General features: G+C 43.8%; 1 protein-coding gene across 4 annotated transcripts in view; it reads left to right on the top strand.

Annotated features, from left to right (window-relative positions):
- Positions 1-12,061, top strand: part of IRF2 (interferon regulatory factor 2) — an 83,639-nt gene that overhangs the window by 41,697 nt on the left and 29,881 nt on the right. For all 4 annotated transcript variants that reach the window (XM_061404153.1, XM_061404156.1, XM_061404155.1 and 1 more), the window contains 4 exons: positions 454-549; positions 8,557-8,656; positions 10,329-10,505; positions 10,814-10,860. In XM_061404153.1, coding sequence (XP_061260137.1) covers positions 463-549; positions 8,557-8,656; positions 10,329-10,505; positions 10,814-10,860 — 411 coding nt within the window. In that variant the 5' untranslated portion in view covers positions 454-462. Of the gene's footprint in view, positions 1-453; positions 550-8,556; positions 8,657-10,328; positions 10,506-10,813; positions 10,861-12,061 lie in introns of those variants that run through there.

Genomic DNA, 12,061 nt, shown 5'->3' with positions numbered 1-12,061 from the left:
CCTGGTTAGGAAGATCCCCTGGAGAAGGGAATGGCAACCCACTGCAGTATTCTTACCTGGATAATCCCATGGACAGAGGATCCTGGCAGGCTACTTCCATAGGGTCACAAAAAGTTGGCTGCAACTGAGCACGCATGCGCAAAACCCAGCGTTAGGTATCCGAGCCCTCTGACTGGCTGCGTTTCTTCATCATGGGCCCCTCTTAGCTGAGAGCCGGCGTGGCCCTCACGCACCATCACCCCACGGAGACAGCCCCTCGGGAATGAGTGGGGCAGGATGCTCCAGGGCAAAGCCCCTAATATGCTCTCATAGCCCCCCAGCCCCTGGGTGCACATAAGCTATGCGATTTTGAGAAAGAGGAGTATACAGTTGGTCAGGCATGGTGTCAGACTTCACCTGCGGACATGACAGTGAGCAGCAGAAATGTCTGATGTTGTGTTTGCTCTTCTGCAGAAAGACACCATGCCGGTGGAAAGGATGCGTATGCGCCCGTGGCTGGAAGAACAGATCAACTCAAATATGATACCAGGGCTGAAGTGGCTTAGCAAGGTAAGTGTGTGCGTGTGTGTATGTGTATGTGTGTATGTGAGTGTGTGTGTGTGTCTGTGACAGAGAGATCCCTACTAAAAGCAGCTGCGTGTGGACTGCCCCAAGTAAAATTGTTCTTTGTGTTCAAAATAGTATGCTTATTTATTACAAAAACCAACCAAGCAAAAGTGATTATGAAAATATCAAAGAATCATAAAAAAGATTTATCATCACTTCAGACTGTAGCCTCGACCCTGAGTTAAGGCTCTGGTCTCATGGATGACTGTTGTGGGAAGCATTTGGCTGTATTTCTATTCAGTGCTTCTTACCCTTCTCCATCTCTGAATATTCTTTCTTGCTTCTCCTTGTTTTCTAGGGTTGGAGGACATGGAAACTCTAGGGCTTTCTATTGGGAAAGGAGCATATTGATTTTCTTTTCAGTATTCTCTACGTAAAGACAACTTTTGTTTTTGTCTTAAAAAACTTATTTTACTTTTATTATGAAACCCTGTTTGTGTGCCTACCTGTCCGAAAAAAGCAGTATTCTGTCATTCACAACCCCCTCCCACATACGTACATAAATACTTTCTTACTTTTATCAACCTCAAAACCCTCAGTTTAGTTGATCCTGACTCTTAGGAAGCCATTGGATGTAAACATAAAGAACACCTGGAAACATTCAGTTATAATCTAGAAAAGCAATGACTACAGCATACTTTCTTTAAGACAGCCCAAGAGAGATTTCTCTCCCACTACTAGGAGTATTACGGTTCTTCTGAGCAAGTGTCTTTTTCCTCCTCTACCTCCCCGTGTTTTTAATCTTAAGGACACGATGAATAATTTAGCAGGTCAGGCTTTACCTTTGCATCACGTGCCGGAGCTGACAGCCAGATTGTGGCTATTCCTAACAAGTGTACAAATACTGTTCAGCCTAATTTTTGTATGAATATTGCTCCTTACTTCATTTTTATCTTTGCAGATATCTCTCAATCTTATTTCTTTTTTTCTTCCTCCTCGTTTACCTATTTTTTCATTTATTTTAAATGTAATGGTGTATTATATTTGAATGTATCTATTTAAATAAGTCCCTTCTGAAACAAGATGGCATAGAAGTAAACAGAAATATTTTAAGTAAAGCATGTGCTCATTTCAAATGACCTGTCCTATATTCTAAGGTCTTAGGGTAAACGATATATTTTTCCAGCCTTGCTGTGTCTGTAGTATTTTAGGTTTGTATCCTGGAGGGGCTTTGTAGTTAGCCTCTTCCAAAGAAACAAGTCATCAGTTCAGTTCAGTCGCTCAGTCGTGTCCGACTCTTCGCAACCCCAGACTACAGCACGCCAGGCCTCCCTGTCCACTCCCAGAGCAGGTCTGGTCCATCGAGTCGGTAATGCCATCCAATCATCTTATCCTCTGTCATCCCCTTCTCCTCCCGCCCTCAATCTTTCCCAGCATCAGGGTCTTTTCAAGTGAGTCAATTCTTCCCATCAGGTGGCCAAAGCATTGGAGTTTCAGCTTCAGCATCAGTCTTTCCAGTGAATATTTAAGACTGATTTCCTTTAGGATGGACTGGTTGGATCTCCTTGCAGTCCAAGGGACTCTCAAGAGTCTTCTCCAACACCACAGTTCAAAAGCATTAGTTCTTCAGCGCTCAGCTTTCTTTATAGTCCAACTCTCACATCCATACATGACTACTGGAAAAACCATAGCTTTGACTAGACAGACCTTTGTTGGCAAAGTAGTGTCTCTGCTTTTTAGTAAGCTGTCTAGGTTGGTCATAACTTTTCTTCCCAAGAGCAAGCATCTTTTAATTTCATGGCTGCAGTCACCATCTTCAGTGATTTTGGAACCCCCAAAAATAAAGTCACTGTTTCCAATGTTTCCCTGTCCATTTGCCATGAAGGGATGGGACCAGATGCCATGATCTTAGTTTTCTGAATGTTGAGTTTCGACAAGTCATCAGGTAGATTTTTTTGTCATATTGCAGACAAGGAAATCAAGGCTCATGGGTTTAGGAGGATTATATCCTGAAGAACTGGTAATATTGCCTATATTGATTTGGGATGTGAAATTAAAGCAGATGTTCCTGATTTCTGAAGAAAGTCAGTTGTTTGCCTTTGCTTTTTCCTTTTCAAAACCCACCCACCCGTTTTGGCTAGCTTGACACAGTGGTGTGCTTCAAACGTCACCACGTCTCCTGCAAGTGGGCTCTTAATACACTGCGGTTTGTTGTTGTCTGTAGTAGGTTGAGTGGTAGCCCCCCTCAAAGATATGTCCACATCCTGACCCCCAGGACCCGTGGTTGTGACCGTATTTAGAGAAAGGATCTTGGCAGATGTAATTAACTTAAAGATGTCGAGAGGAGATCATCCTGGATTACCTGGTGGGCTGATCCAGTGACAAGGGTTCTTATAAGACACAGAAGAGGGACTTCCCTGGCAGTCAAGTGGTTAAGATAATTCACCTTCCAGTTCAAGGGTGGTCAGGGAGCCAAGAGCTCACATGCCTAGCAGCCAAGAAACCAAAACATAGAACAGAAGCAATATTGTAACATATTCAGTGAAGACTTTAAAATAATGGTCTGCATAAAAATTTTTAAAAAAATCTTAAAAAAATAAAGGACACAGACGAGGAGACACCCACAGAGGGGAAGGCCAAGTGGAGAAGGAGGCAGGGACTAGAGTGCTGCAGCCGTAAGTCAAGAGCACCCGGACCTACTGGAAGCTGGAAGAGGCAAGGCAGGATTCTCCTTAGAGCCTTGCTGATGTCTTGATTTTGGAATTCTGGCCTCCACCAAAAAATAATAGGATCCGTTTCTGTGGTGCTAAGCCATTCAGTGGGTGGCAGTTTGTTATGACAGCCCAAGGAAGCGTACACCCCCTCTCAGAGCTACTTCTTCACCTGGGCTGTCCACCAAGATACCTTTTGCTCAAACCCCTGTGTCCTTGTATTTTGGATTTTGTTGTTCAGTCGCTAAGTTGTGTCCGACTCTTTTTCAAACCCATGGACTGCAGCACACCAGGCTCCTCTGTCCTCCACTATCTCTGGAGTTTGTTCAAATTCAGGTCCATTGAGTCGGTGAAGCCATCCAACCATCTCATCCTCGGTTGTCCCCTTCTTGTCCTGCCTTCAGTCTTTCCCAGCATCAGGGTCTTTAACGAGGCGTCGGTTCTTTACATCAGGTGGCCAAAGGATTGGAGCTTCAGCTTCAGCATCAGTCCTTCCAATGAATTTGTAGGGTTGATTTCCTTCAGGATTGACCGGTTTGATCTCCTTGCAATCCACTGGGCTCTAAAGAGGACCAGAAAGTGAATGGATTCTTCTTGGTGCAGCTGAACACTTAGCGCCCCTCAGGCAGTCCTTCGTGTGGAGCCTTACTCACCTGGCTCTTGGCTCCTGAGTGCCTTCTCTGGTGCAGAAGGACAGGAGACCTCCACCCCCTTGTTCTCTGCTGGGCTGGGCGTGGGCCAGGCTGAAGGACAGAGAGGGGGCAGTGGCTGCAGCAGATGGCACCTCCCAGGACGATGCTGTGCCCGCAGCTCCTGGGCTGCCTGAGGGCCCAATGCAGACGGAAACGCCCTGTGGCTGTAGTCACTGTAGATGTTGGGTGGCCTCGGGGCATTTCCTGTCTGTACCCACACCTCCCCAGAGCATCGGTTTATAGGTTTTCTGCTAACTTAGGCTTGCTGGCGTTCGGCTGTCTGCATAAATATTTCACTCAGACCCCACTGTTATTCCCGCCCATTCATAAGCCCAAGAATCCCTACTTGTATTTTGAGTGGTTTGAGGTCATCCCCAATTCTCTTCTGCTGAAGGCTGTTCTGAGTCTTAGAAAAACTGTGCCACCCTCGGGGCTTTGTCTTTCCGGGTGCTCACGGGGAGGCACTCCAGGCTGGCCATGTACCAGGGCTGTCTTGACCATTGCTGAGAGCTCAGCGCCAGGCCTGACACCCTGGAGGCTCCAGGTAACATTGTGCTGAGAATGAATGCATGAAGGATGGCTACTTGAAGGGGAGGAACATCGATGACTCTGTATATGTTCTATTAAGATAATTAGACTCAAGAACACTGGGTTGGCAATGGTCACATTGCTCTCAAACGGAGACTCCATCATACCCAGTGCATTCCTAGTGAGAGATAAATAGGTGGCCAATTAATGCCTTAAATTTGTTTCCATCTCCTGCTTCCAATACATGAAGGGGTGGGGAAGTGAATGAAAGTCTGTTGCTCAGTTGTATCCGACTCTTTGCAACCCTGTGGACTGGAGCTCACCAGTCTCCTCTGTCCATGGGATTTCCCAGGCAAGAATACTGGATTGGGTTGCTATTTCCTTCTTCCAGGGATCTTCCTGACCCAGGGATCGAACCTGCATCTCCTGCTTAATAAGCAGATTCTTTGCCACTGAGCCACCAGGGAAGATAGATAGGTGGCTAATTAACGCCTTGAATTTGTTTCCATCTCCTGTTTCCAGGAGGTGGGGGCTGATGGAACAGGTGCTCTGGATTCCTCTGGAGAAGCGATAAGGAGGTTTGCACAGCAGCATTGTACCTAGCTCCTGAACGTGGCTGTGGCTTGGGCCAGTTGCTTTTTATTATAAGTATTTGCAAATACACATAGTATGCTTGAATGATCTAACGACTAGAAAGAATAATGTAGCAAATTCCCTTCTAGATTTAAAACTCACATCTAGATTGGACAACTATTAATTGGGAGGTAACTAAAGCAACTCCCTGACTGGGTATATCTGTAAGACCCAAGAACATTTTCTTATGGATTCACAATACCATTACCAATTGGATAATCATAAATTAATCATAATTAGTCATCATTTAAAGTGCCATTACTGCCCTGTTCCTATTCAGAATACCTGACTATTCCTCAGATATCTTTCTAGGATTTATTTGTTCCATCAGAAGCCACAGCAGACCCCTAGGTTGTGTTTGGTTCCTGACTATGAGCAACGCCCGCTCCCTTTTTGCCATCTCTCCATTGGCTTGTTGAAGAGACCAGGTCTGATCTGGATTTGTCCTCATGCTTGATTTTGTGGTTTCCCTGGGCTGTTTCTTGAGGAAGGAAGGAGGCGGCATCCAGGTTCACTGTTCTCATCACTTCGATTGATTCCCACCCTGATTTATGAGGTTCCTGTTTCTCCGCAGAGGTCTGCCTGGACCCAGGCGCCAAGGCCCCCTCCCTGAGCCCTGGAGGTCATCGGGTAATTCCGACCTTTTCCTGCTCTGCACTTTGAAAGCAGGCTTGTACTTGTGTAAATATCAGGCCATCTCAGAACACAGTGAGAAGTCCAAACAAAAATAGCAAGCAACACTGGAACATCTTATAGATATTGGGGGAGTGGAGCAGCCGTGGGAGATAAGAAGGCTGGATTCCGCTTGGAGGTCAAGCTATGTTTGTTCTGCGTTGCTCACAATTATCTCAGATGTTCTCAGCTTGAGCCGGGCTCATCTCTTCTGCCTACAGGTGGGCAGAGGTCTCTACATCTGCTGTTGTGTTCAGTCCTTCCATACCCAGTGCGTATAGCCACCCTGGAAAAATGTCTGTTTAGGTCCCTGGCCCCTTTCAAGGGGATTCATGGTGGGTGATTGCTAGGTTCAGTCATTACTTTCATGGTTGCGTGATTTGGGCATGATTTCTGGGAGACTAGGTTTGGAGATGTGTGTGTGTGTGTTTGTGTGGTGTTGCTGTTGTTGAATCACTAAGTTATGTATGCTTGCACGTACACACACAGTTGAAAAGATCTGCCTATCAGAATCAATTTTGTGTCTCGAGATTGATTTCAGATTGTGTCACCCCAGATCTCCTTTGATCTATAAAAAAGTGCAAGAGTCTGATTCTTTAAAGGTCTGTATCTTTAAGCATAAACCTTTAGATTCTGCTTGTGTACTTCAGGAAAAATTCTTTCAGAGATAAATTTATGGGTTTTTTTTTTTTTCCCCCTGGGAATGTTAAAAACTGCATTGAGTGATTTTGTGCTCTGATATTCGTTTACCATAAAAAATAAAGTTTCACTCAGCCCTCTTCAGATCACCGCCCTTTTGAAACTGGCCAACCTGAAACCCCGCCCTCTCTCAGTGGATGATACAGTGTGAACACGGAGGGTTTTATGAAAAACCTCTCACTTTCAGTTCTTCTTTATTGACTACGTTTTATATACATGGAATTTTCCCCTTTAACAGTTCTGGGGAACCCTCAAATGTTCTGACATATTTTTAATTCAGGCTTTGTGGCTGGTTCTGTGGGAGGCATCAAGTCCCTTTTGGGTCGGTGGGGCCCGTTTGTATCTTTCATTGTGTGAAACCAAAGAGGTGGGAAATCCCTCCTGACATTTACTTTCCTGCTCCAGTGTATTGTGCAGAGATTTTTTCCCCCCCTCCCTAGAAACGATCAGATCTACCTTGAGAGCTTTAAAAAAATACAGTTTTCTTGGTCTTTAATCTGCATGGAATCCAAGTCAGCGGATCTGTTGTAGGTCAGGAAATCTAAATGTAAACCCTGGGAGACAACTGGCGGTGTGAGTCAGTGATTGAATATGGGATCACATGACCTAGGTTCTGAGTTTGGATATTTACTAATATTACCGTGAGTTCCTTGAATGGATAATTTAAATCTGTTCCTCAGTTTCCTTAACTGTAAAGCGGAAACAGTAACATATACCCAGCTCCTTCGGGTGTTGCAAGAACCAAAACTGAGACCTTGTGAACATGCAAAATAAACTGGGTTTCACATAAGTAGTTTTACTATTTTGTTTCCAAAGCACTAGTTTCTAGTCATACATTTGCCAGGGTTGATTTAAGCAGTTTTGAGTTGGGATGTAAGAGAGATGGAGAAGGTCTTCTATGACAAGAACTGTACTTAAGGGACTTTTCTTCAGAAAAAGAGTGTCATCTTCACATAATTCGTACATCTTTGTTTATATTTGTTGCTTTCTCCTCAGGCAGGGTAGTAGACACAGGGATTAGAACAAAATCTTTAAAAAATTTTTTTTTAACTTCTCTATTTTGTTTTATTTTATTTTATATATTTTTGGCCACGCCATCTGTCATGCGGAATCTTTATTTCCCCAGCCAGGGATCAAACCCGTTCCGCGCCCCCCCCCCCACCCGGCACCCTAATCCCTGAACCTGAGTTTGCCTAAACTACGGAAGTTGGTGACAGACAGGGAGGCCTGGCGTGCTGCAGTCCACGGGGTTGCAAAGAGTCAGACACGACTGAGCGACTGAACTGAACCCCTGGAAGGGGAAGTCCCTAAAACAAAATCTCTCATTTCTGTTGGCTGCATGAGCAGATTGAGAGATTCAGTCTCTGACAATGGCCTCAGACACCCCGACTTCCCTTTAGCAGTGAAATGTGTATTGCTTTGAAGAGTTGCCTAATTTTAAAAAATTTCTTTATTTTTAATTGAAGGATAATCACAGTATTGTGTTGGTTTCTACCATACATCAGCATGGATCAGCCATAGGTATATACATATGTCTCCTCCCTCTTGAGCCTCCCTCACACCACCCACCCCTCTAGATTGTCCCAGAGCCCCGGGTTGAGCTCCTTGCATCATTTCTCAAATTCCCACTGGCTGTCCATTTTACACATGTTAGTGTATATGTTTTCATGCTAGAGTTGCCTAATGTTTAATTTACCTAAGACAGCTGGAGTTCCTCTTTACCAAGTGACAGAAATAAATCATAAGCTATAGACATTTCAGTCAGTGGCCATTTACCTGTGATCCTGTAAAAAAGGAGGCACAGATAATGAAACACATTGGCATTTCCCAAATCATCACTTTTGACCTTGAAATTTATTTCTAGCCTACCAGACTCCACCTGCCTCTCAGTCTTACCTGGTAGACTGTCAAGGTTTGGGTCATAGTGAGGAAATGGGTTTGGTTTACCATAGACATTCAGCAAACCCAGTGATTTTACTTAATGGGGAGTCTTACTAGCTGAAACTAGCTAGAACCCTCTGCAATGATGGCCTGAAACCCTTCGCTGCAGTTCTTATTTACTTTTTTTTTCTTAGGAAAAGAAGATTTTTCAGATCCCCTGGATGCATGCTGCTAGACATGGGTGGGATGTGGAAAAAGATGCACCCCTCTTTAGAAACTGGGCCATCCATACAGGTATGAACCCACATCATCTCCAGAGGCTGGTACTGTTGCTTTTTTGTTGTTGGTTTCATGCTTTTTAAAAATCAAGGTATAACTGACAAATTAAATTGCAGGATATTTAAAGTGTACTTTGTTTTTTGGTTGAGAATATTTAAGTTCTACTCTCTTGGTAAATTTCACTTATATGATGGACTGTTAGCTATTGTTTCTTTTTATTTTTACTGCATGTATGAAATGCCTTGGCTTATGGTTTCATGAAGATAGTGCTGATAAACCTGTGACTTGTCTTCAGACACATCCAGGGCATATGAGGTATAGACTTCATCACTCAGAAGTGATGCTCCACCCATTCCATAGAAACTGAGTCTTTAAATTTCCTGGACATGTGGTTTTCTATTTTTTTTTTAACACCAAAAATACTGTATATTGGGATATATCCGATTAACAATGTTGTAGCAGTTTCAGATGAACAGTGAAGGAACTCAGCCATATAAATGTGGTTTTCTGATGAAGTTCCCCAGGTATGTACCAGGGGGATGTAGAACTGATTTGTTCTGGAGCTGTAAACCTTGGTCGAATTATTTCCCCCAAAGGTAGTCGAGATTATATTTATTTATAACTAGAGAGCTGTTTCTCTTACTATTTATTTAGCTATGTATTTCTTACTATTTATTTATTTAGCTGTTTATTTTTGATTAATACTTACTATTTATTTAGCTATTTATTTCTTATTATTTATTTGCTGTTTATTTATGTAGCTATTTATTTATAATTTCATTTAACTAGGGAGCTGTTTGTTTGAGAGTCAGTTGGAAAGGAGACCTTCCAGTGACTTATGCTTATTGGTCTCCTGGCCTCCTGAAGCGAAGTGAAGTGAAAGTAACTCAGTCATGTCCGACTCTTCTCGACCCCATGGACTATAGAGTCTATGGAATTTTCCAGGCAAGAGTACTGGAATGGGTAGCCGTTCTCTTCTCCAGGGGATCTTCCCAACCAGGGACTGAACCCAGGTCTCCCACGTTGCAGGAGGATTCTTTACCAGCTGAGCCACCAAGGAAACCCTCCTGACCTCCTAGCTTTTTCTTTTCCTTACCTTGATTCCCCACATTGATTTCTACCCTTATTTTCTCTGAAGCTGTTTTGTAGACCCAGGGTGACCAGTTTGTCCCAGTTTGCCCTGAAACGGGGAGAAGGCAATGGCACCCCACTCCAGTACTCTTGCCTGGAAAATCCCATGGATGGAAGAGCCTGGTGGGCTGCAGTCCATGGGGTTGCTAAGAGTTGGACATGACTGAGCAACTTCACTTTCACTTTTCACTTTCATGCATTGGAGAAGGAAATGGCAACCCACTCCAGTGTTCTTGCCTGGAGAATCCCAGGGACGGGGGAGCCTGGTGGGCTGCCGTCTATGGGGTTGCACAGAGTCGGACACGACTGAAGCAACTTATTAGCAGCAGCAGCGCCCTGAAACTGTTGGGTTTTAAAACAAAAATTCCCGCATCCCAAGAACCTTCTCAGCTTGGAACAAACCAGGACGTTTGTTCACTGTAGGTGTGGCCTGGAATGAAAAGCATTCTCTCTACAACCCGCCAGCAATCCTGTTTCCAGAAATTTTTACTCTGGAAATAATGTTCCCTCTCTTTTTTTTTCCTCTTAACCTTCATTCTTTCGACTATTTTTTTAGGAAAGCATCAACCAGGAATAGATAAACCTGACCCAAAAACGTGGAAGGCGAATTTCCGATGTGCCATGAACTCTTTGCCTGACATTGAGGAAGTCAAGGACAAAAGCATAAAAAAAGGAAACAATGCCTTCAGAGTCTACCGGATGCTGCCCATGTCTGAGCGGCCTTCTAAGAAAGGTAGATAAAGAGATTTACCGGCTAAAACAACTGTTGCTTAAATAGCGCCTTTGTGATTTCTTGATTTCCACAATCGTAGCCACAGCAAGAATACAACCCTGTTCCCATTGTGAATGTTAATTCTGCCTTTACTTGGCTGGGTAAAATGACTCCCAGGGCCCCCAAGGAAAGGAAAAGAAACGTTTGGGATCTTGACCATCTACACATTACAGCAATAAATGCAGTGAGAGTTTCAGAAAGAATTTAATGTAGGGGAAATGTCTCTGCATTCTTCATGGATTAATCCCGAACTATTTTTGTTGCCACAGGAAAGAAACCAAAGACAGAAAAAGAAGACAGAGTGAAGCACATCAAGGTAATCTTTGTGCAGAGAGGAGACCAAAGTTGTGATCATACTAGTGATTCATAGTCTGTCTCATGAAGACAAGCGATGTGGTCTCTGTGAAGTATTTAATCTTGCTTCCTTTGCTGTTGCGATTTCTGTGCTCTCATGTCTTCTCTTTAGCATGTGCCCGCTTGTGGGCTCAGGTACACACACCTCCCCTGCTTCATCCAATTTCCCTGAACGATTTATGAATGAACTCACAAATCCACGCTGAGCCTGGCAGTCTTAGGCCTCCATCTGGCCCCTGCAACTCTTGCCAGCTGGTCACTTAGCTCCGGCTAAGCTCCAGCAACCCGCTACTATCTGACAATATCAAGTATGTTTTCAGGCCATTAAATATATTTTAAAGTATATTAGGTATTATAAACTTATATTAAATACCTACATTTATATATGTATGTGCTTAGTCACTCGGTTGTGTCCGACTCTTTGTGACCCCATGAACAGTAGCCCACCAGGCCCCTCAAGCCTGGCAGGCTACAGTCCATGGGGTTGTAAAAGAATTGGACGTGACTGAGTGACTGAACACACATGCACACGCACACGTATATATATGTGTGTATATGTATATATTTATGTGTGTGTGTATATATATACTTGTGTGTGTGTGTGTATATATATATATATATATATTTTTTTTTTTTTACCCTTGATAGGCTATTAGTTTGTGCTCTGTTCAGGCCCTCTATTTGTGTGGATCTCAATATAGAACTAGCTTTCAAAAAAAAAAAAAGAACTAGCTTTCGTAACTCCCAAAGGTCTTCCATAGGGATGTATTTGTGTGTGTGAGCTTTTCCATCGGCTATGTAGTCTGAAACCCCCTACCCTGTGAGGGTCTTTGTGTGTTGATTGGGGGGCCCTTGTTCAAAAGCCATAGAATTGCCAAATATCCCATAAGAAACTGAAGATGAGCTTCGGTTGCTAAGCAAAGAGCAGACTCTACAGTCCGGGCCCGTAGACCATCAGAGAGACAGTGGTCTGCTTCAGCACACCCTGTTTGCAGATGAGGAGACGGTGGCGTGAGAAGGTTGAGTGACAGGGGCCCAAGGGCAGCGGGACATGTGGCCAAGTTCACATGGTAACTTTGAACTGAACTTAAAAGTGATGCCAAGTACTCTGATTTATACTCCAGAATAACTGTTGAAGGAAAATCCAAATTATCCAGACAGCG

This window comes from Bos javanicus, chromosome 27 (assembly GCF_032452875.1).
Source record: "Bos javanicus breed banteng chromosome 27, ARS-OSU_banteng_1.0, whole genome shotgun sequence".
Taxonomy (NCBI): Eukaryota; Metazoa; Chordata; class Mammalia; order Artiodactyla; family Bovidae; genus Bos; species Bos javanicus.
The sequence above is the reverse complement of the archived record's forward strand: the minus strand, read 5'-3'. Positions and strand labels throughout refer to the sequence as shown.